This window comes from Pygoscelis adeliae, unplaced genomic scaffold (genome assembly GCF_000699105.1).
Source record: "Pygoscelis adeliae isolate BGI_AS28 unplaced genomic scaffold, ASM69910v1 Scaffold166, whole genome shotgun sequence".
NCBI lineage: Eukaryota > Metazoa > Chordata > Aves > Sphenisciformes > Spheniscidae > Pygoscelis > Pygoscelis adeliae.
In genome coordinates this window covers 4340648-4366140 of record NW_008825156.1, presented here as the reverse complement: position 1 = coordinate 4366140, position 25493 = coordinate 4340648, and the positions used below count along the sequence as shown (strand labels likewise).

At 35.8% G+C, this 25493-nt stretch overlaps 1 protein-coding gene across 6 annotated transcripts in view; it reads right to left on the bottom strand.

The window, feature by feature from the left end:
* Nucleotides 1–25493, bottom strand: part of SOX6 (SRY (sex determining region Y)-box 6) — a 375092-nt gene that overhangs the window by 222450 nt on the left and 127149 nt on the right. For 5 of the 6 annotated variants that reach the window (XM_009328553.1, XM_009328554.1, XM_009328559.1 and 2 more), the window contains one exon: nt 12573–12816. In XM_009328553.1, the coding sequence (XP_009326828.1) occupies nt 12573–12816 (244 nt within the window). Of the gene's footprint in view, nt 1–12572; nt 12817–16065; nt 16146–25493 lie in introns of those variants that run through there. The other variant, XM_009328558.1, reaches the window with a different exon arrangement.

The following is a 25493-nucleotide window of genomic DNA, read 5'->3' as shown; positions in this document are numbered from 1 at the left end:
AAAAGGGATTAAATGGGCAAATGGAAAAACTGTAGACCAGTCCAGTGTAAATACCTTATCTAATAATAGCAGAACTCAGCTAGAAAAATCTAAATCAGCTGCATGTACAATTATCTACAAGAAACAAAACCAATTCCCATGCATTCTATGATTCTAGATAAATTTGTGAATAACCTACAAATAAAATGTAGCTAAAATTAAACATTGAAAAGGCTTCAGAAGGAATTTTATAGCTACACAATCAGACTAGATATTTTTACTCCTATGTATCACTGTTGGCAGCTTTCTTTTTTATTCCAACCATATGAACAGGTTATATTGACCTCACATTCATGTCAAACTAGACAGATCAAAAAACAATGGGGCAAGGGAAGCATTTATGTTATATTTTCTCTAGAAAGGTGACTCAACTGTATTTGAAGGGAAGTTGTTACTGCAGCATTCAGTTTGTTGAAAATCAAATAAAGGTTGCAGCAAATTTATGAAGGATTTTAATTTGCTTCATGGATCTTATAATCTTTTGCGGACTAATGCATGTCACATTTACATCCCAGCATGTCACATTTACGTCCCAGCACCTCACCTACTGCATGACCAAAAGTGTCATCAAAGACTATCACATACATCAGATGCAGGCCTGGCTATGAAAAATTAATTTGCATTGACATTCACAAGCAGCATGCAGATACCCTCCTAATGTAACTGCAAACACATCCTTATGGCCCAGGTATCCTCTGAAAAGAGATTAGTAGATCATGTGTGTTGTCTAGGAGAAGAGGTAGATCATCTTCACAAATTGTTTGTTGGTCCTTTTGCTTTAATGCATAAGGTACTCTCACTAGAAAATCTGGAGTCCAGAATGGAAAAGGACCACCATGTTTCTTACCATAGAAAAGAAAATAAATTCATGGTTAGGAAAGGAGAACCTGGTTCTTCTGAATATGGGAGGATTCAATAATGAAAGAGATCCTATCCTTGAGATGCTTTATGAAGCCACCTTTTACAGAATGAGGAAGCCCCAGTTCGTTTGACATGAAGAGAGGAAAGAAAGGATGCTATTAAAGGCATTTTTCATGCTTTTTCCAAGAGCATGGAAGAAGAGGTAAAGACAAGTGCCTAGCCAAGATCAACTCAAATGTTTTCATTTTGCAAAATCCAGCTGAGCAATCCATCAGCACTGATGAAAATTCTCCATGCAAGTCAACTTTTCTCAGCTTAACTGATAATAAGAAAATGGGCAAGACAATATGACTGATATGAATGTCCACTTAAGGTATTTGAACACAATCCGGTGCCCAAATTCATCCAATAGCTACATAATACACTAGACAACTGACACATCCCTGAATTCTCAGGTTTAATATTCATGTATTTCTGTAAAATGGCATTTTAAATCTAAACTTGAAATAATACCTTCAACACATGACAGTCCCTTTGAAAGATGCATTTTTCAAGGTGTGCTATTCTTACTGATTTCAGTGATTTCCATGTAATTAAGGGGAAAAAAGGAAAATATCTTATAATAAGATAAATAGCAAACATTTAGTCTATGGACAAAAGATTTTGTCCATGCAGAGAGCATGCTTCTTCATCCAACATTGATGAAATTCAATCACAGTAAACCCTACACATTTTTAATCTTGGCTATATTAGAATTAATTCAATTTCCAGTCAAGAAATAGAACAATATCAACATATTAATAAAGTTTCAGTATCAAAATATTATGTCCATCTGAAGCATATTTTACTTACAATAAGAATGGAGTGCTTAGAAAAGAAGAAATTTAAGAAAAAGCTATGTTTGTAAAATTTTGAATTCGGCCCTAACAGAAAGTGTTAGGTAAAAGTACTGCTTACTGCAGATAACATAGCAAAGTGAGTTTCTTCTCAGTTTGATCCAAAGTGACATCTGGTGCAGATTGCTCAGGATCCCACCATACCTTTGCTAGACTTATAAAACTATCCTCCTACTCACATGCTAATACTGGATAATTGTAGAACAACCATTTATGCCCATACCAGAATACACAAGGTTATGGCACAGGGATTTCTGCCCACCAGAATGGTGGCATTTCCAGACTAGCCCTTAATAATTGGCAGACAATAGAATTTGAAGATAGCTTATTACACAAAATTAGACATAAATCTGACTGCTTAAGGAGCAGCATGTTATGATAGTTTTACATCTTAAGCTTTCTTCTTTGCCTTACTGTGTGAGATATAAAAATGTTTTAAGTTGAAGAGGTATTTATTTGCAGAGATGACTAAACCAGAAAATCTTACTGCCCAGCAGCTGAAGACAGAAACTCAGTCTGGATCACTATTCCAGCTGCTTACTATTCAGCAGGGGCAAAATTGAGTCTATTTTTGAAATCTTGGGGTTTAATATCAAGGTAAATAAAGGGCATTTTTCCTGTCTACATTTCCTTGCCAGCCCATTAGCACAGACAAAATTTTATTACAGATCATTCAATCCACTGTGCTTAGTATTTTGACAAAATGTCCCTATTATAACAGATTAAATACCTATATATAGCCATTAAAATTTAAGGATTAGGTTTCAAAGTGGACAAAACAGAGGAAAGTAAATAAATGCACAAAAGACAGAAAACCAGAAATCGGCAAGGCATGAATACTAAAATACTATGCATGGCTCACTCAGGGATAGATAGCCCATGCATGAAATCATACTTTTACTTACCCCTACAACCTCTACCTCCCCCTCTACTCGCATGTCAACGAGAAAACAACATTAAGACTTCCAGTGCAATATGGCAAAGGTTTTCCTAGGTCTATCCTTGGCCTTTTTTATGTTAGAGGGGCAGCGTACTTCTTTAACCAATCCCAAGTTTGCTTGGAATATACGTGGTCCAACGACAGCGTCCTTAGCCTCATCAGCCTTCCAGGCTGCCTGGTGTAAACGAGTGGCCTGTTGGCCATTCCTTTTAAAGTTGCTGTGAATGGCTCAAATATAGTTTTGCTAACAGCAGAAATAATTCTGAATAATTACAAACAACAGCTTGGTATAAATAAAGAGGGAGACTCTTTGTGACTACATACATGGTATTTTCTTCACACTCCATAATAATTCCTTTAAAACTGTTACATTAAGATAATATGTATAGATATTTCAGCATGCCTCTTACTCTGAGAAAATGATTTTTTTAGCATGTACATTCACTAGATTTCACAAGTTACATTGGTAAAATTCTTCAAAAAGAGCACTGCTTAGTTTCTATACGAAGGAAGGAAAATCCTTATACTTTCTTAGATGTTTCTGTTGAAAAGGGATTGAGCAAATAATCATAATTTTCTTGTTAGTGTAAAAAAATGTATTTTCTTGTGTATTTAGATTCTAACAGTTTAAGTAGTTCATTTTACCATCAGTGGTCCCACTGCTTCTAACAGGATAAATGAAGGAGTACTGCTGTAAATTATGTAAATAAAGGTATTGAAAGTTGACCCAGTGTTTTTCCTATCAGGAAGCTAATGTTTATAGCAATATCTGAAAACTGAATCATGAGCCAACTTGCGTCAACTTTTAAACCCTTTCACTTCCAAAATAGAGCAAACACACACAAAATGACAGTTCTATCAGTGAAAGATTGTGGGTTAAATTCAAGATTCAATATTCTTGCTTCTTCCTCTGAATAGCCAAAGTACAAAACGTGGGGGCTGCATTTGGGGGCTCAGAAGCAACATCTCAGTTTGGGGACTCCACAGTCATGAGTGGAGATCTGGCTTGGGACAGATCTCTCTTTGGGATCGTTGTAAGGGTTAAGGACAGACCAACAGTCTGGTGAACTGGATTCTCTGGTCGGGAGCCTTAGAAGTGGGGAGTGCACGAGGCTGCGGATTTTAATAAAGAGACGTCGCAATTCCTTTATGGTGGCATTTGTGTTTCATGTAGGGAGCATAGATTCCATCTCAAAGAGAGAAGCTCTCTGAAGGTGAGAAAAGAGGAAAACTCAGGAACGGAAACTGTGGGCTGTACAAAATCAGGGTCACAGTGTTAGTTAGCAATTTAAGAATAGCTACCGTCAACTTTGATTGAAAGTTGATGACTGCAATCCTACTCAATAGCCAGAGAGAAAACTGTTTCTGTAAGAGTTCAACTGAAATCACAGGATGAATGGCCAAGAAGAAGTAGCAAGCAAATATTACTAACATAAAATGTGTTAGCTGAATTGCTTATTTCCATGTGGATGAGGCTTTTCTGTTATAAAGGGATATTTATCTGTCTCTGCATTGAATGGGACACATGTAAACACCCCAGGAAAGTTGGATATCCAGAGTGGTTTTGATTCCAAGTACTAGAGGCATGCTGGCACTTGGAACTAGTCTGGAGTTAACATATAATGAAAGCAAATGTTTACAAAATCATTTCCAATCACTACATTAAATAAGGTTTCCCATTTTGAGGAATTTAATTAAATAGAATTAAGAGAAATTAAAAATCTAAGTTATCATTTCCAATTCTCATCCGATTAAAAAAAACACAAAAGTTTTATTAAGAAAGATTTATTTAAATCCAAGGCTTGAGAATGACTGCTATGAGCTATTGAGAGAACATCATTTGTAAAGTCTCAGCAAATTATGCTAGTGGGAGGGCAAATGGCAAGCAATGGAATAAAACCTCAAGTCTTTAACTCAGCATTTACTCTGATAAAACTTACACTGATTTCACTGCCAAAGTATAGGCTGAATACAATCTGTAAAAGGCTTGTATTTCACCTTTTATACACATCTAAAAACCTCAAGAAGAAACAATACAACAGTAAGCACTAGCTCTAAGACAAGAAATAATATGCTATATTAAGGAAAAAAAACAGGAAAAAAACTTTAGTTTCGATCAAAGGTTTAAAAATGAGATGACATAATAATCAGATATATATGAGACGAATATGGCCTTATGAACAGGCCACTGCAAGACGAGATATCTGTTTGGAAGGAATAGGCAGGGACTTTTTGTTTGATGTAAAACATGACCACTTAATTGCAGCAATCCCTTCATATTCGGTTGTTGGAGCAAACCAAATGAATCCAGGTACACCAACTTCTGGGTAGAGAGATTTCAGAAGGTTACAATTTTTCAGCCATGTGATTTAAACCCTTCTCTTTACAAATGACCAAATCTGTGAAAAATGGGTTTTTTTGCTCCATTCCAGAATAGAAAGTCACCTCAAAATTGTTAAATACAATGACCAATCAATTTCTATATGGCAATCAACTCACCCACAAATGATATGCATAAACTCATGTGTGCTTTTGTAAGAGTTAGATGCTAAGGATTTCCTTAATTATCCAAATACCATATGTCCTAACTCCCTGTGTTTAGGTTTGGTAATAAATCACAACAATATTGAGACTTTATGCCCTGGACTTTAGTTAAATGCTCTTATTAAGGAAAAAGTAATGGAAGAACCACTTACAGAATGAGTATTTAGACATATTTTCATCTAAACTGAAACTGAAGATGCATTGTGATCAGTCCCAGCTGATTAGCACTGTTTACCTTTTGGGTAAATAAAGACACATATTTTGTGATGTATGCTTGTCAAAAGCTGCCAAATAAAACAAGGATTGTGTGGCTTGGATATTCCAGACCACTTTGTATATATCCAACTTCCTCCTGTTAGGTCATCTTAGTTGTCCGACTTAGAACTAGATCTATTGTAAATATCAAAATAAAATTTGTATTTATGTTTTTAGCAATATCAAATGCACATGGAAATCCTTCTCTGTATATAGTTACATGACATGTATTACATGCTTTATGTTTCCCTTTTAGCATTTGCAGAGGAATGCATGCAGGAAACCAGCCTGCTGCATAGAGTACTTGTATTTCTTTAAGGTAAACACTGATGAAACATTTGGAAGATTGAAATAAAAACAAGACATTTATGAGACATAAAGGTATCACATAAAACTGTTGTGAATTACAATAACATTGGCTGAATCCCAGAACAGATAATCCTTATAAACATGCAGGAATGTTGTAAACTGTATATGAATGTCAGTGATACAGTACATTAGGAGATTCATATTACACTTGGTGCTATGTAAGTCTCAGTCACTGGATTTTTCATGGCCTCAAAGATTAAAATAAATATATGTAGTATCTCTCCTTCCTCCATGAAGACATTTTATGTACACAGTTTTATTATGCTGAACAAAGATACCAAAGTCTGTTTTTTCTTGAGCTGTCAAAGTACAAAAGAAATGCAAAAAGTCCTTGCACAGATGCAGTAAAGTGCTGGATTTTATCTTTTGGCAGGTGCTCAATATGCAGCCCACATAATCACATGTTAATGACTGGAGTGTGTTAATCAGCATGCATACCTGATTCCTTCTTGCCCAAGGAAAAAAAAACTTAACAATTTAGAGCGTGTTAATGCTTCTACTTTTGAAAAAATTCATGTCAATATACAGAAGTGAATTAAAAACTTTTCAGAAATTGCTTTATGAAAAATAGGAAATGTTAAAATGAGAGAAAGAAATAAAATTACTACAAGTTTAGATGAACATAAACTACAAGTCTTTTGTGAAGAATTCAGGTGATGATTAATTCTATCTAAACACAGTTCACCCTAGAATATAGGGAAAGGTTTAAAATAGACCATGCATTTGGAAAAAAAAAAATCATACAGTGTCAAAATGAAAATAATACAACAGGCATGCAAAAAACAACAATTATTTGATTCTTCTTAAAATAAAGTCAATTTTGTATTTCACCACCCCCATTAAGCACATTATCCTGCACACTTTTAGGGAATTGTTTTATTATTTTAAATATGAAACGTAAACATCTTTTTATGCTAAAGCTAGTAAAACTAAGTCCTTGATCTTTCAAACCTTTAGACATGTGCTTAACATTATAGTTGCTGGTAGTCCTAATAAAGTCAAGTTAAGCACATACCCGAATGCTTTTTGAATCAAAACAACATGCTTGAAAAAAAATTATTTCTATCTTCTCCGCAATATATTTCTCATAGAAGTCTATTTTATGGAAAAATAAAATATCATATCATCTGCTTTTTCACACCCTTTAGTTTCAGCCAAAACTTTGTACCCATGCAATTACATATGAAGGTATTTATCTCTTTAGTTAGATAAAAATTCTGATGCACTACCTGGCATGCAGAAATAATATCAGAACAGTAGAATTGCTTTCGATCATCACAAAACTCAGCTTTGTACATGTAAATAACAGCTGCATGAGCAATTCAGCAGATACATAAATGCCCTAAACTCTGGCAATTCTATTTGATGCATTTTATATGCTCATACCCAGCCTGTAAATGAACTAAAAATAAAATTTCAAAACATGTAATTGTATCTATAACTTTTGAGAATTTGAAGTCATGAATTTATATAACAACAAATTCACAGTGTTTAGTGTGTGTAAATGTTTTCCAATGATCTTTCCTAAAAACCTGAGTTTATTTTCCTTAAAGGGAAGAACTTTCAACAAGAGAACTTAATAACAAGGCGGGAGGGAGAGCGACAGGATTGTGCTTGTTTTATGTAGAGACAGTAAGCACTGAAACATTAAGACCTTCAGGATACCACCTATTTCTGCCTTTCTGATGCCAGTAGTTTTGCTAAAGCTATGTAAAGTTAAATTTGATACTCGGTGATTCAAAATTATTTTTAAAAGAACAAATACATACGGCATTAAGAGATCTTCACTTTTTCTGCTGCCTATACAAATCTGCTATCAGTACTGCTGAGACATACGTGCAGACACAGTGGAAAGGTAGCAAGCCTTTCACTCTTTTGGCAAGAAGTCAACAAAAGACAGAGACTTGACATAATTATGAAATATATGTCGATGTTGCCATTTGAGATAAAATCCAATGAGATACATTTCATTTCTAAATATAAGGGGTCTCTGAATGATGTTACAAAATGTATGGGGAAACTAGCATATATATGGAGGTAATTAACTTGTATTTGTATATGTATGTGTGTGTGTTTTTCCTCAGTCACAGAGAAATAACACCCATCCTTTAGACTTGACCTGCTGCTGTGGTTCCCTGTAACAGTCTCTCACTGCATCGTTCCAAGTAACAGTAGAGCAAAAAGATGTGGGTGCCCTCATTCTGTGCATGCACACATTGTCTACATACCCCCTACGGTGGTGGGCAGGAGAGGAATATCAGTGGGAAAAGGAAAGAGTACAGTGACCATCGCAGTGATACATCATCATACGTAGTGATCGGCACAGTGCCTGCGAGTTCTTCACAAACACTGTCTGTTACCAGATTGTTATATTGGTGTTGGGGATGGGAACAGAATTTGCCTCTCTCTTCTTTTTACTGTTGGGGGCAGGGGGGGAATTCTGCGATTTGGAGAAAGATTCCAGATTTCATTAGGTTAAAGCTGCTCAAATTTATTGTTCACGAGGCCAACGTCTAGCCTTTACAGCCATGGGAATACACTATCCTATTCCTCAAAGAAGATCAGGCCACTTGTCCGTCTAATTTTTTATCTTGTTGTTGGCACTGCTTTCTCCTGATACTTCAGAGCAAAAATAAAAAAACCTTCATAATTTACCTCACAAGCTGTGCAGGGCTCTATGTGAAGATGGGGACCATTCCTGGTTCCCCAGTGAACAAAGCTCAAATTATGATTCTCCATTTCTTTACATATTTACTAGTAAACATATTATTGGGATACAACAATTCAGTTACTATTAAATTTAGCAAAAGTAAGTATTGTTGGCTTTCCCCCCTCATCCTCTCTCAGTCTGTTGCCCCAGGAGAGCCAGGTTTTGGATGCAATATAAAAATTTGTCTGTATTTCTTGCCTGCTACTGCCTGTCCATGGAAGAAAGCAGGATAGTTTCCTCATTATCTTAGTACCACTTCGCCCTCTTCCCTACAGTTTACCACAGCAAATAGATAGGCCCTTAGCCTAAAATAGATTTCATTTTCTAGTAGAACTACAGGCAGCAATAAATACCCGTATGTCCAGGTATTTTTATATTAAGTTACAGTTAGAAATACACATATAATCTTTTCAGCTCAGCAATATGAAATTACAGAAATCTTTCGGTTGTTTTATTTTCTCCCCACTGTAACATCAAATTGGCTGGTGATACGAATCTCGCAGTGTAAGTCATTACAGGTCTGACGTTACAGTTGTTACACATTGCTGAATCTGTCAAATGAAAAGGGAGCACAAAGGGAATTTCCAAATGCAGCTGCTATTTCCCATTTGTTAAATCCTTTTATTACACCATATAAGTACACAGCTGGGAAATACTATAGAGTGGGAGTTAAAACAAAATATTTTGGCTTCCAGACATTCAGAATACACAAAGGACTCAGTGGAAAGCAATGCCTGATATCAAAAGGGAGTGAAAGTTTGAAAACATTTCTAGCCAGTGTGGTTTTTTTATGATAATACACAATGTAGTTTAAAGGTATCTTATATTACAGAAAGTGCTGCATACCATAAATGCTGGGGGGGAAAAAAAAATCAATCTTTTTTTTCAGTCAAATTGCCCTACTACAGTATCTTTTTTTCACCTAAGATCTGTACGGCCCTCGTAGCATGTTACGATGCATACTGTGTGTTCTCACAAATTCCAGCGAACTCCTTAGTATTTTTAAGGGCATAAAGGATGCAGGATTGTGCCCTTAATTAGGTACCACATAAAAGAGAAATTTTTTCCTCCCCATATGTCGACACAGCATTCTTTGAATTTACTATCTTAAAACCAGACAACACACATTATTGATGCATTTTAATGACAGCACTACTGTCTTTACTTTCAGTGTAAATGGTATGAGCAGGTGCTTCTTCAAATCTGCTTTGAAAGGATCCGTCTGGGAAAGGTCAGAAAGCGCTTACCTTCTGGGAATTTGGTTTTATTAAGTAGAAAAGCCGTCACTACCACAGCACCTATCTCAAAATTGCCCAACCCACCTTCTGGAATTTGTCTTTCTAGAAAGAAACTCCTATCCTCCCTTAAAGGAGTACGAAATTGCCTTCATCGGGAAAATTGCAGGCGCCTCTGAATTCTTTCTTAGCAATATTAATGTCTGCTTGGAGACTGAGGTGTTTCAGAGGAACTTTATGCAATTAATTGAGACTTACAGATTTGCTCATGAAGGACATAAGTAAGGGGGGGAAAAAATAATTTAAAAAAAAAAATCAAACAAGTTACCCTAAATGACAGTCCCTCAAGGAGAAAAAAAATTTTCAGATCACTTCACTTTCGTGATCTAACTAGTCATCTAACTCACCTAAACTGCAAACACACTGGGACCTTGCTCTGTACATTTTAGATGTCTTTCAAGTGCAACCAAACAGCATGCCTTAGAACTTCAGCTTTCACTTCTAGCCAAGCCTTGTAAATTATACCCAGCTTTGAGCTGGGCAAAAAAATCTGTTTGGGTTAGCTAAGAGCTACCTAAATAAGGATGACATACATCCACCACCAGATTTAAATCAAGGGAATTGTGGAAACTCCTAATGATTTTCAGGACATTCATCTACATATTTGATGGAATATTTACTGAAAAAAGGAGAGAGGAAAACCAGAGTGCTAAGTCACTCAAGCAAAGTTTATGCACCTGTTCTGAAACATGATAAGCTGGGTATTGATTCATGCCTGTCCAGAGGTACAGCAAGCGTTAACATAATAGTGCAGCATTAAGAAAGAAAACAGAGATTGCACTCTGTTGCTGTAAGTGTAAACCCACTTCAGAGCAATACAAATGAGTACAACTGATCATACTGCAAGAAGTTCTGTCATTTTGGTTTAAGCATTACTCCAGGTCCAAGGAACAGCCTGAATCAAAAACAAATGTTTTGAGGGACTCCTAGAGGCTAGGAGTTCCTTTCTCTCTGGGACACAGAGTCATTTTATCAATGTTAACGGTGTCCTAAGAAAAAAATTCCCAGAGTGTGCATGCCTCTGAATGAATAGGAAAGTAGCTGATGAATTCACAGATTTATTTTTTTCCTCAACAGACTTGATCAATCCTTTCTATTCTGCATCCCGCTTGTCCTCCTGATAACACAGAAGTTAAAATTATTCTGACGTGCTTATCGCATGACTTGGGCAAAAGGCTGACTCTCCATCCAAAATGAGGTTCCATCTGAGAATTCTGCATAGAAGCCATATGTACAACTTAAAACCTACCTTGCCAAATTACTAACCTATAATAATTTTTCTTTAAAGCTATTTTTACAGTTGAAATTTTGCCTTCTTCATGACAGTAGCCCAAATACTTAGGAATATTTTAGGCCTGACAGAAAGTTCTGCACTGGGTTAAATTGTGCATTACAGACTAGGTAGCATTTTTTTAGTTTGGTTTGATCTTTGGAATCAATTGGATTTTAGAAAGAAAAAAAAACAACACTATATTAACAAAATAGATATTATTGCAGTGCTATTATTTAATTAATTCCAGGCATTGCAATATGCATGAAGAATTCCAGTGTCTATATTGATTAATGCATTAGAATTATTATTCCTAGTCAAATTTGAAATAAGTTCATTATTGTTAGAGCTGTCAAAAAAGATTCTACAATTGTTGGTTTTCAACCTTATTGAAAGCTGCTGATTTGTATGAAAAAAAAAAAGATTGGCTGAAAAAAAATCCACTCATAGACATTTAATAAAAATACAGAAGAAATTTTATGAAAAGGCAGGGTATTCTTTTTAAATTAACTGTGTGCATTTAATGTCTGTGAAAGTCACTTTATGGAGAGTCTGGAATTATGATGTTCTAAATTTACAGAACACCTGGCTGCTCCACGTACCCTAATTCTGTTCCTCAGGAACACATGCAAAGAAAATAAATTGACTGAGATGCTATGCCCATTCAGTCTTCATTCAGTCTGCCCATTTATTGCAGAGTTTTGGGGATGCAGAGACAGAATTACAACTGCAAATAATTTTATGTAGGCTACTGAAGAGAATACAGATAATAATTCTGATCATTGCTAACATCACCTATATACAAACTGGTGATCTAGAGCAGAAAAGCATGACATAGTTACTCATAAACACCTTTCCCCACCACAAAAAGTTGTAATTTCCTATAAATACAGCAGGATGTTTGTGTCACCTAAAATGCCAGCTTCTTTGTTGTGGTGTAAAGCTGTAATATTCTAGACTTGGTGGTTTCTATTTCTGAGAGACAAGTAAAAAAATACATTAAAGTTTCTTCCTTCAGCACAACACTTTGCAGATGATAAACAGTTGTGAGCTACATCCTCCTGTCAGAAATTAATGCTTGAATATATGAGCTAAAGAGGTTATGACATAAATCAAGGTATGAATGAAAACATGATAAATAGATGCATTTCCTTTCCGAAGGTGAACTCATCAAATGACCTCATTCATATAGACCTGTATACTTAAGAAGATTATACAATTGTAATTTACAATTACACCATATTGATGTTGATCTATTACTGACACCGACACTTTAACATTTAAAAAGCTTTACACACATGAAGGATTGCACTGAACATGTCTTTCAAAATGGAAGTGAACAGTCTTTTACAATACTGATTTAGAAAGCCACTGTGAGAACTGTGAAACTCACCATTCTGTGTTGGGCTGAGATGACTCCATCCCACTCAGGATCTTGTTGGATGGTCGTGACCAGAGTTGGTAGCTCCTCAGAGTGAGGTTTGTTGTGCATTACATTATGTAGAGGCAGATGAGAGGTCGCATGCTGATCACTGTTGCCCTCTTCCTTGTCTCGTGATGCTAAGTCCTGGGTCATTGTTTCCTCTCCATCAGCTGCACATGCAAATGGAGAGGTAGCCTGCTTGGAAGACATTCTTCTACAAAACAAGAAAACCAGACAAAAAGAAAACATTGGTGTTAAATGAAAAAAATCAAGCTCAAAACAGTCCTCTAAACAAACCAGACAGGAGGCACACTTGCCTACAACAGTTAAAATTAATCATATGCAGTCGACAAAAGTACTCTAAAAAGTACAGGTTTGGGGGATCTGGATCCGAAACACTGAGATAAAGTATTCACTGATGCCAAGCCAAAGTCAGGGTTAAGTTATATGATGTCATTCTGTTCATTTAGACTTGTCAAACAATATAATTTTCTCCAGCTATAAGAAAATAGTGATTTTATTGGTATTTTCATGTTGATTTTGCATAGGAGTTCAAGTCTTTAAACTCTTACTCCCATGAGCGATCTTAAGGTTATAAGCAAATGTTTAAATGAGAGAATCCATCATGCTTTCCTAACCTCATTCCTTGCAAGCAGAAGATGTTTTCCACACAGATGAGAATTTTAAAATCCATTTCAAATTCTGCTAAATAACTCCTTTTGCTCTTTGTTTAAAGCTGCATCTGCTCTTAACCTGTTTAAAATTTTTACCCAGTTTTACCTTTTGGAAAGTGTTTCGAGATGTTCATGTGAAAAGTGTTCTAAAACTGAATGGTTTATTGAATGGATGGATAATATCTGAGTAATATCCTTTACAGTTTGAACTAAAAATCTAAAATAATTATGTTTAATTTCATATTAGGCATTGAGTACAGGATATAGCTGAACAAATTACTTTAAATGACTTAAAAGTGTAATGAATAAATGCATTGATTTATGTTAAATGTCTTTTCCTAATAATGGTCTCTTGCTACCATCTCGTATGCAAACACAGCTTTCACCACAGTTTCTGCACTTATATGAAAATATAACTGACTTCAACTCAAAATCTGAAAACACTTTGTTTAAAATTTCTAATAAGATTAACTGCAACTGTTAAAACAATCATTAATAAATCTGAAAGAAGACAGCTAAAATATATCAGCTATTTTCCCAGGTTTTAGTAACTTTAGAATATCCTTGACATTGAAATTGCCGAGAAACTAAGGAATAAGATCTTCACCTTAATTGCTTTTTAACAATAATTGATTTCATACTATTTCTTTAAAAATGCACAAATCAGTTAACATAGGAAACCACATGAGCATTTTTCAAATTAGCAAATCATTAACTTGCTAGTACTGTTTCTACAGACAAATAAATACTGATTAAAGGGTCTGGAAATCTGAGACTAACAGTTAAATTTACAAATCTGTCACATGCTTTCATGAATATTACAGTGAAGGAAATATCAAGTGCAAAGAAAAATAATTAAGTTAATTCCAATTTAAACAGTAGTTTTTACGTAGCAGCCTGTGTTTCACATAGGATTTAACAGCTAATGCTAAATTTCTCACAATTAATGAGGGAGTTCAGATTTAGTATCCTACAGTGAAAAAAAAATTAATATAGGATCAACTAATCTAATTATGCACAGTTCTATATGAAAGTATTACAAGCTTTGAAGTGCTTTGAAACATATTAAAACACTGATACCTATTTAGAATAACTATTCTGTAAATAGAGATAATCTGGCCTCTTAAGCTTGATACTGGTGGGAGGAAAAAAGGTTTGCATTTTCTTTAGGGGAGCCTAAGTGTAAGTGGGAGTCTAATATTAATATTGCCAATAAGCAGAACTGAGGAATTTAAACCGTATATTACATTCTTACTACACTAAAGAATTTGTGTTGATGCTACAGAGAACATGCCAAGAGTTCAGCAACCAGCATTATTGCACGTACTTCAAAAGGTTCTGGTTCATAATTACTATGATCCAATATAAAATAAAAGGTTTACTTTCCCTTTTCTCATTAAAATAGTCATGTTAATGTAATCACTTAGATGAAAATGTAAGTCAACGCTTTATGCAATTTGAAAACCAGACATGAAAACTGAAAGTCACAATAAAGGATTTTCCTTTCTTTCACCTTCTCAGCAGATCTCGTTCCTGTTTCAAACTGAACGAGCTTCTGTGAAAAGCAATAGCTATGGCTGTTTCTTCACCATAAATTAATCATGACACAAAACTAGAAATGAAAATGTCTCTTAAGAATAATTTCAACTACAAACTGCACCAATGAATAATAGTGCACAATCCTAATTAAACACAACTCTGCAGCTGCAAAAATAGGCTGAATCTGTCCAAAGCTATGAGTTGGCTTTAAAGGCTGGTTTGTTAGGGACTGTTTTCTTAAGGAAGGCTGGGCCCTCAGTCTTAATCAGCCAATAAATTATTTCCTGCAATTACATTAAATAGAAAATTATCTTCAAATTGGGAATGTTAATTGAAAATCAAAATTCAGACTGAAGTTTAGAAATTACATGCTGAATATAATTAGTCTAGAAAGGCTTCACCTCCATTTCATAAACAGGCTTTTGGTATTTCCTCAAGTGACCATTCAATAAAACCATCTACTGGTAATGCACTATAGAGGAAACACTTTTTCTTTGCCATATATGCTAATATACTTTCCTCTTATTCGTGATGTTTTAAACACAATTAAATAAAAATCTCTATTCATGTCCTGTTGTTGAAGTTGATTACATAGGGAAAAGGGGACTCTGTTAACCTTAAAAATAAAATTATATTGACAAAGTTGCATTCACTAATAATCTCAAGCCATGCCCAGCATCTTTTTTCTGTACTAGACTAAGAGAACGGACCAAGAGCAGGGTTCAAATGCTTTCTAGCTCCACCTATCCCTTTTCTCCACTGCTGTGTTATGGTCAGACACGTTTTCATACTGCACTTTACTCAGTTACCTATAGTCCTGGAGCCTGAAAAGAAAGACAAGCTCAGGCAGACCTCCCAGGCACTTGCTCTTCTCACGGCATAAGTTTGAGGGGGGTGTTTCGCTTCTATTTTCCCCAAAACCTTTGCTAAAACAGCAAGATTTAGCGCATTAATTATGGTCAGAGGTCAGCACTTAATGGTACCTTTCAGGTTTTTGGTTGCTAGGTTTTAAACATTGGGGTAAAAGGGACAGAGATCTAGGACCCTGCTAGATTAAGCCCTCCACCTTCTTTTCCCAGCACAATCATTAACTCAATCAATATACCTCGTGTACCTGTCTTCTGAGGGTGCCAGGTTATGCACCAAATATTGATTATGCCTGGGTTTATAATCAGTAAGACAGAGTAAATATAAACTCTGAGACTGGGTGTTACACAGTCAATTACTCCATGCAGGTTTTCACTCATTACCTGTTTGTTTTTACTCAAATGGGAGAATTCTGTACACGGAACTCCATCAGATCCAAAGGCAGAGTTCAGCCAATAACTCCCAGGTCTCATGAAATTCAAAGGGAGAAGAATCTGGCCCATTAGAGTAGTTTATGTTTATGATAACATTAAACCACAGAACAGGTTGTTGTGTTAAAATGTTTTAATATTAAAATATGAGTATGAATAGCAGTCAAATTTTAAGCCATAATAACTTCCCAATTTTACATTTAAAATATTCAAAATGCATTTGCTAAAATCCCTGGTGAGAGGAAAAAGAAAAAACCGAACACCGATATTCATAATAAACCTTGTAAAAGGTATTAGAAATTTACTAATTTCCATTATACTTTATTTTATTTTTTCTCCTATTATCAATTAAATTCACTCAAATGATTTAAAAAAAATTTTTGATAAAAAATATCTCCCTAGTTATAACCCCTGCAAACAGGGGTTTATAATGGAAGTGCTGACACAACCCTAACTACAGCAGCGCAAATGGTGCCGCTATAATACACAAAATCAAGTTCTATTATTCTAAACTATCCTCGCTCGGGGGGTTTTCTTTACTGTGCTCCCAGACAAACTGCTGAAGCATGAAAAATTTAAATGCAATCAAGTGGGTCCAATTCTACTTTACTAGAACAAGTGTCTACAGTGGTACAATCTTAAAAGAAGATGCAACAGATTTGTTTGGTGCTTTTCTTTCTTTTTTCTTTTTTAGCTGTTTATTTATAATACTGTGCAGTGGAGATAAAATAAGAGAGGAAATTACACTCACATTATATCAGTATATTGATTACACAGCACACAATCAGAAAGAAAACTACATTGTGAAATTGTTGCTTTGGTTAAATTGGCAGATTAGCTGAACACAGCAATCACTAAAGGTGGAAAATATACCTAATGGGTATGAAGAAAGGTTGGAAAAGGCCCTAATTATCTTAAGTCCTATCACCTACTCAACTTTGAGAATTAAATAAAGCTTGATTTGGATTTTCCAAAACTAGAATAAATTCTATCTCATTTTGAACTCAAGACAGAAAAAGAATGGGATCATTTATCAAAACCTCAGTAAAGCTGAGGAATGGGACTCCAATTTCAGTCAGCCTCGATACCAAGGTAGCAAAGCTAAAATTGAACGGCTAATGGTTTTTTACCTACATAAAACTAAACACAGTCCCAAACAGCACTGTTCTCTATATATATGACATGATTTTTTATTTTAATCCAGAGAAGAAATTCTCTCTGCTCTAATGAAGACTGCCAGTCAGATTCTCAAACATCGATTTTCCTTTTTTCCTATAGACAGTGCGTGTTATACCTTTCTAACTACAAATAATAATGCTTTTTTTTGTCTAAGGCTTTTCTATGGTCTCAAATTCTTCAAACAATGTATATCTTCTTTTTCAAAACAATTAGATTATATTCCTGACATGAAAGGCTTCCAAAGCCTAAAATCTTCCATCCCTGCTGACTGCTCAAATGATTAAATGTCACACTGAAAACTATGGCTAGACCTGGTGTTTTAGCTGCTAGACATTTCAGAATCAAGCCACAAAGTATTAACACAGATAACAACAATGTGATAGCCCAGACACTATTTCAGAAACATATAAACTAAGCAATAACAATGAGATATATGACAAAGCAGACTCGTAGTTGGCCGGAGACTCCAGCTTCTCTGCTCCACCCTCACAAAGCATTCATAAACCTAAAGGCATGTCTACACTGCAGCCACATAAATGACTGCTTTGTAATGCTGAGATATCCAAACTAATTTTAAACACGCTCATTTCTGATAGCACTCCAGCTACAGTAGCTTGGTACTCAGATGGACTAATTCATCCTGCTTTAGTGACTGCAGTATAGACATAACCCAGGTCTAGAGCTCCAGCAGTAGATTGGAATCAGATTAGATTAGAAATACATTCGCTTACAGAGCTTTTATGAACAGACTCCATTCCTTTTCCCCAAAGTGCCAGATTAAAGTACTTAAGTGCATGATTAACTGCAAGTATGCAAGCAGTCCACTAATTTCAAATTGGACTACTCGGTTTCAAAAAGTTAAGCACATGTCTAAGTGCTTTGGTGACTCCAGAACTAAATAAATTAAGAGAAACCATTTTTAGAAGTACTCATAACCTCTTAAATGTTTCCTTCTAAACTTTTATGCTAACCTGATGTTCATGAAAAGTAAAATTCAGCCACAGCATCTTAGCCCTCCCCACCTTCTAAAAGAGCAACAAATGTGCATACTCCTCTCATAATATTAAAGGTGACTTACAGGACCCTCCCTTACAAATCAGCACTCAGCTTTGGGATAAATTAAATGCATTGTATACTCTTCTTTGCCTGCACTGCCCACAGTATCCTCCTCTTTCATACCTATGGCACACCTTATCACTTGGTAGCCCTGTGTCTTTCATGGATCCTCAAAACCCTTCTGAAACTCAAGAGCATCTCCATGAAGCAGCCTTTATGCAATCTATTTTGCAGTGCAAGTTCAGCTATAAAAGTACAGGCCTGACGTAGAACGGGGCACACTGACATAGTTGCATAGAAGTTACTGGAACACCTTACTTCTTTCTAGATGTGAACCAGTTTAGCATAGTTTAAACATTCAGGAAAACTGATCTCTATTTTTGCTGTATAAAGATACCAGTTACAGTAGTGCTCAGATAGACTTAAAGAAAAATGAAAATGCTTTGCCAACAGCCAAAATATTTTGCAGCTCTGCCCCTGTAAAACAATGTTATGTAGGCATAACTCAGTAACATAATTCATTGTAAATCTAATGCCGTAATCTGACTGCCATTTTAGAATAAACAGTTATTTCCTAAAATTATGAAATCTCATATCTGTTTTCAAGGAGCCTTGGTAACGCAAGTGAACAGTTATTAAAAGACTCCATTCTCCTGGGGCCCCACACCCCAGCATGAATCCCTATGCACAAAACCCGTATAAATTTACAAGGCAGCAATGGGAGAGAATCTCCCAATTTCTGTTCCTGGCTCTGTCTCTGAGTCACAGCAAGGCCTTAGGCAAACCAGCTCAACTCCCTCAAGCTCTCCTTTGGCTTCATTTTGCAGGAATACTACAAGAATTACACAGAGATCATAAACAGCATTGCAAGATTAGAGAGATTATGGTAGTCGCAGGAATCACCTTGGAAATAAAAGGGCGGTGGGGGGAGGGATAGAAGCAAATACGATTCAAGAAATGACAGCTATAACGTTAACTGAGGACCCAAATCTCTAGCTGAAATAAGCATCAAGCTAAGCAATACACCCACGGCTTCCAAGATACACACTCAGCTATTCTTGCATTTGTTTTTCCAATCCAGACAAATTACACTTCTGCTAATAGATACGCATCCAAATCACAAAGTTTGACTTCAGATTCAGACTTCCTCAAAGCCCAGAGGGTTTGGAACAATTTTTATGGTATTTCTTCTCATTTGTAATCAAATAATGTGAGAGCTAAATGGACTTTTTTGGACAGCCTTTCTCTTATGTTCTGCCATTATAGTGACCTTCTCAGCCGTGCAGCCTCAGTAAAATATTAGGGTTGGGGAACGAGTTCCTGTCTATTCATCTAGTTGTCAAAAACATTAAAATGCATGCAGCAAAACAGCCTCACAGCCCCTCATGACTTTTCAGTGAGAATCCAAAGTGTTTATTTGGATTCATAAAATGCTAAAAATACAACCTACCCTTCTAGTAGGTTAAATGTTCCATTCTCTTTATTCACTACCAGGAGCTTTCACTGAAAATGCCTAAGGTGAACTCACATTGAACGCAGTAAAGGGCAGTGAAAGAATAGTCATTTAGCACCTGGGATGTGCTCATCTTCAGTCACTGTAGTTAATATTTTCTATAGTTTATATTTAGCTGACAATATTGCTGTCACTTTATTTAAACAGCTTGAGACTGTTCTTTGGACTGGAGCTCATGTGCCCTGGAATGCTTTGACTCATGAATTGTTTCTCCTGATAATGTTACATCACGTAACCACCTCTGTTTAATTGGTTGGTATTAGCTTCTCAGTGATGACTGCCTTTAAAGTCCTATGACTACACCATGTGTCTCTGGGTATCCAATTTCTTACTGTTGGAAAAAGAAAAAGAAAAAAGGCAGTACAGACTTCCAGCTATCTTTACCAATAACTATGGGAGCAAGAGTGAGCATGCCAAGAATTTATCCATCAGCAACTTATTAGGATTTGTAGTTTTAGGCAGCAAGTAACAGAATATACAATATAAATAAAAGCAATCATTAACAATAAAATTAAAAAACAATGGTTGCTATAAATAAGCTTTAGTTCACATATTTTTATGGAATAGAATGACTTAATTGTTTAGCTGAATGATTATATAAATGGTTTTGATAAAGGATGCCTAAAAATACTAAAAGGAATTTATTTTAGCATGTTTAGACTTCGAGTTGAGACTTTATACAAAAGACAAGAACACATTTATTTTTTTCCTTACAAAGCCAGTTAAGAACTTGTTCTAGTAACTAGAAATCTTCCTGACCACACTTAAACCTGATGGGCATAAGTTCCCGAAAGGTTCATTAAATCCTTTCAATACTCTGAGATACATACTCCCAATGGTAAAATACAGTATTCTTACATTTTTTTCCTCCTACAGTTAATTTTCAGGAGGTGCTTAAGATTCCACATAATGAGTTAAACAGTTAATTTTCAATCTTACAGGTGTGAAAACAAAAGGTCATGTGCCATTTCTCTGCACCACCTAATTCAGAACAGAAATATTTTATCTACAGTCAGATTTCTCTCCCCTCCTTCCCCATTCTCCTCCCTCCTCTCCATATTTTTGATCCTCATTTCTAAGTCAAATAGAGCACCCCAGTATACAGTGAAATGAAGTACCAATTGCAGGCTCACCTGTGGCCAGTTACACTAAACTACTTAATTAGTACCTCCACGTAACATGAAACAATGGCTCTGCAGCTCAGTTACAGATTGTCTTTTTAATAAAAACCTTACACTACAAGCCTAAAAACATTTCTAGCAGGCAAAATATTTCTGATACAGTAGAGGTTATGGAAGCATCAAAGCACTTAAATATAGGTGCCAAACCACATTGCCAGGAGCTCTTAGTACTATGAGGTACTGTTACCTGACAGCTTGGTGAATATAAAATTACTTGTTTCTCCAACTGAAGACAATCAAATTGTCACCTTCCATTGTAATAATGCACAACTAGGGATCAGCAAAGTGCCAGCATAATTACCAGGAAGAAAACAAAACATAACAAAAATATCAAACCTAAATTTCTCTAAAGGGTAAACACATCCATCTGGCTATTCACAGAGAAAAAGAGGAGGGGCTTTATTTTTACTATCAAGTATCCTAGTGTTATTTAGCAATAAGATTTATATGCCTTTCATTATGTGAAAAAGAAGAACAGCTAAAGAAGGTGATTCATGAAATACTAAAAATAAACACAGGTCAGAACCGTGCTGGGATGTTACTTGTGCATGTTTAAAGTACTGCAAGTGTCATCAGAGATGCTAGGGACAAGCATATGTATCTGCATTGCTGTTATTATAAACTCATATACGTGAGGATTCATAAAAATTAATTCTAACTGGCACACGGCGTACTTTGGCACAAGCTACGCATGACGTGCCACTTTTATTTGTTTATTTAAATGACTTCACTCTAAGAACCGAAAATGAAGTTTGAACTGCAGACTGCCTCAGAACTGGGACTTTCAGGATATTAAAAACCCAAGGAAAACCTTTGAAGGGGGTAATCTGAATACATGAGAACTAACATTTTCACCATATATTTCTCTAGGTTATTCAGTAAATGGCCTACATTTTCAGGAGTGAAATTTGCATTTTGGTGATGCAGAGATCTCATAACCAGAAATTGTGTTTTATATCTACAGTAGCTCTGGGCATCCTATAAAATATAAAAGAGTGTCCTAGGTAGGATATATACTTGAAAAAATATTTTCATCTGGTTCATAGAAATGAAGCTAAACTTAAATTCTTCTTGAAAAGAGTGATATCATGGATTACCTTTTCTGTATCAATATTCCAGTCACTACTAATGCATACACAAAGTTCTTACACATTTATTGATGTAAATGCACATCACCTTCACATACTTTTTAAAGTTTCACCAGTGCTGGAGGAGTTACAAAAGAAGAGAGAAAAGCAAAATATGCAAAGTTGAGAATCGGTCTTTTACATTGTTTTTTTCTCCAAAGGGATATTCAAGAATGGCAGTAAAGGACAAGCAGCTTTTTCCACGCTGCACAATTGCATCAGAGACAGATATAATCCTAACCCTTGCGGATAAAGCAGGCACAAGGACTGCTTAAATTTGTTGTTAGCCTTGCAGAAGAGGTTAAGGAAAAGATGCAGGCTCCACATAACCAGGAACACCTCCTGCATCTTGTCTCAGGTGTTGCATCCCCAGGAGCTCAGGTGCAGCACCGAAAGGCTGGGCTTTCCAGCTACAACCTGCTCGCAGGTTTTGGCCGTTGATGCTTGCTCTTGTGCACTACTCTGTATCATACAAAACAGCACCTTCTTTTCCACTCTATTAGAATATTGATACGCTCTAGCTGATATTCCTAGTTGTGTCATTGTTTTCAAGGGGCTAAGCAGAAAACTTACTTAGGAGGACAGATTGGGATATGGGTCAGTGGGAACAGAGGAAGAAAGGAAGGTAGCAAACACCCACAACAATTTTAAAGTCACAAGCATTTTGATCAGATAAAACAAAACTAGACAAAATGCCCCACTTTCTGCAACTTTGAGAAATTCTGATTTTTGTTGAGTCCTTACAAACAGGCTTTTACAAGGCAGCATTGTGCACAATATTTCTTTGTTTTGAACTAAGGCTTATACAATATGATCCTTACATATGTACACAATGGGAACCCTAAAACGTGTTTACAGACCCCTACAGGAGCCACCTCATTTACCAGTGTGCTGCAGCTACTACTGGGATAAAGGACAGGGTAGTCTGAAGCAGCATACTGGTCAGAAAAAGATTACAGGGGATACTATGCCTAGCTGAAACTACCCAGAAAATATTTCAGAAATATCCCTGTTTGATTGGCAATGTGGCCAAAACCAAGAATGCAGCAACTTCTCCGCCCAGGCCCTCCACTGCTTGGGCTGTGCAAGTTTTCATGGGAGGGAGTAGATGGGCCCTTTTTTCTTGATGTTAAGTTACGTCAATATGAAACTATGAAGACAAAAGATAAATAATTGCAACAGTCTAAGAATTCAAATAAAGTAAAACAAAACATTATCTCCTCTATTGATTAAGCTAGTCAGTTGCCATTAAGAAGTGCAAAAAGTTTAAAGTTCAATTTATTGAGACTTTGAACCTCCTATCCTTTCACAAGATCCACAGATGAAATCTCTACCAATTTTAACTGCCTTTAAAAAAAAAAATTAAAATAAGTAACTAAGACAGTTATTCAGTCTTATTCTTTGTATGACATACTTAACAATATCAAGTATTTTCTTTGTTATTTAGTTAAAAAAAAAAAAAATCATTGTTTAATATTAACCAGTTTCCCAATGCAAGTTTTGTGTTTTTAAGGAGTTCATTAAGGTATTTGGACTAGGCACTGAAAAGAATCAGAGAACATTAAAAAGTAATTGCCACAGGTAAAACTTACACCACTTCATCATTCAGTTTGGAGAGATCAAGCAGCATGCAGTCTCTGCACTGAAACTGAATCAATTGCAAAGGAAACTACAAACTCTCCCTGTATTTTGGTTTCAGTTCTGCAAAGTACCACAAAATAGGAAGAAATAATTTGCAATAACTGAGGACCCTCAACTATCCTGTTTTCATGGAATATTATGGCATACAGCATCTGATCTCTAACAAGGAGAAGGAAACATGCATAGCAAAATCAATCGTAAGGGTAAAGGTGAAGAGTGACCAGGCTCTGAATTGCTCCACATTTCTAAGCGCTCAAAGTTCCGTGTTAGTATTTTTAAATATGTCGAAGAACATCACAAAGCACAACTATCAGAATACAAAGAAAAACATAAACCAGCACACGAACCAAAGGCCCAGTCAAATGACGTTGTCACCAAATAATTAGAAAGTAAAAAACCAAATGTCTAAACTGCAAACTTAAAATATTGTCGGTGGTTTTAAAAATTTTTACCATTACCATTTACATTCAGTTACATCCCTTACAGTGATTTTAGCTAAAATACTGAAATATTCTATTCTAATTTGTGATGCAGTATGTTTACCATTGAAATATACAGTGCCTTTTTGTAGTTTTCATCTCTGACCCATTTTTTCCTATATTTTAAGGATAAAACATATGATCTGCATTTGTAAAGAAGTCTTGTCTTCTCAAACAGTGTCAATTTTTGCTCAGGGCTATATTTGTAACAGTTTCCCACTTATGTTTATTGGTAATAATTTATAATAGACAAGCAAACAGTACATAATATGTGCAGCCTATTACTTCTAAAAACAGATTCAAACAGTTTCGTTTTCTCATGGACATTGAGAGCTCTATTATCAATTTCAAAAGCATTGCCATACAGAACATACAGCTTTACAGGCTTATTTAGCTGGTACGGCTGTCATCCCTACTATGAACCATCAACAAGACAGTCCAGTGTCTGTGGTTTTAAACCAAATATGAATGGAATTGAAAAGAAATGTATCTTTTAATCTAGGAATTATGACACAGACATAATTGAATCCTCTTTATTCAGCTAAGGATATAGTCTTAACAACTTTTCTTGGCATAGAAAAATTACATTGGGTCCTTTTGCAGTATGAAATTTCTGTGTTTTCAGTGAAAAACTGACTACCATCACATTATTACCAGGGATCATATGACACGATAATATTCCTCCAAACACTCATCGCAGAGAAATGCAAAAAATTGTAAGGTATGCTCTGAATACTAGCAGGCTGCATGCATTGCTCTCTGTATTTTTTCAACTTATTCCTCTTGAACTGATTCAAAACAACAAGATCTCTTCACTTACAGAGACAAGCACTTTCAAAAAAATAACAAAAATTACTTCTCCGTCTGGCATAAGCGCTAATATTAGCCAATAATTCTGGGAAAAATCGAACACAAACTACTGCAACAAAAACAATTTTAGGTTTTAATTTGAACATGAATTCTTATGTTGCTATTTGGCAAAGCACTGTAGTCCAGCAGCTCCTGTGGAGCAAGGTCATGAAAGAGACGGGGGTCATCCAAATACATAAGACCCCCAGCACAGCAGGCGCAAATTCTGCGCTAATTATACTAGGCCACATCAGTCCTCAGCACACAACCACTCTGGCAGCCTCTCCATGGCATTAACACTACACAGACCAGGGCTGAGATGACAGGACCAGGAGAGGTGCCCATCAGCCTACCT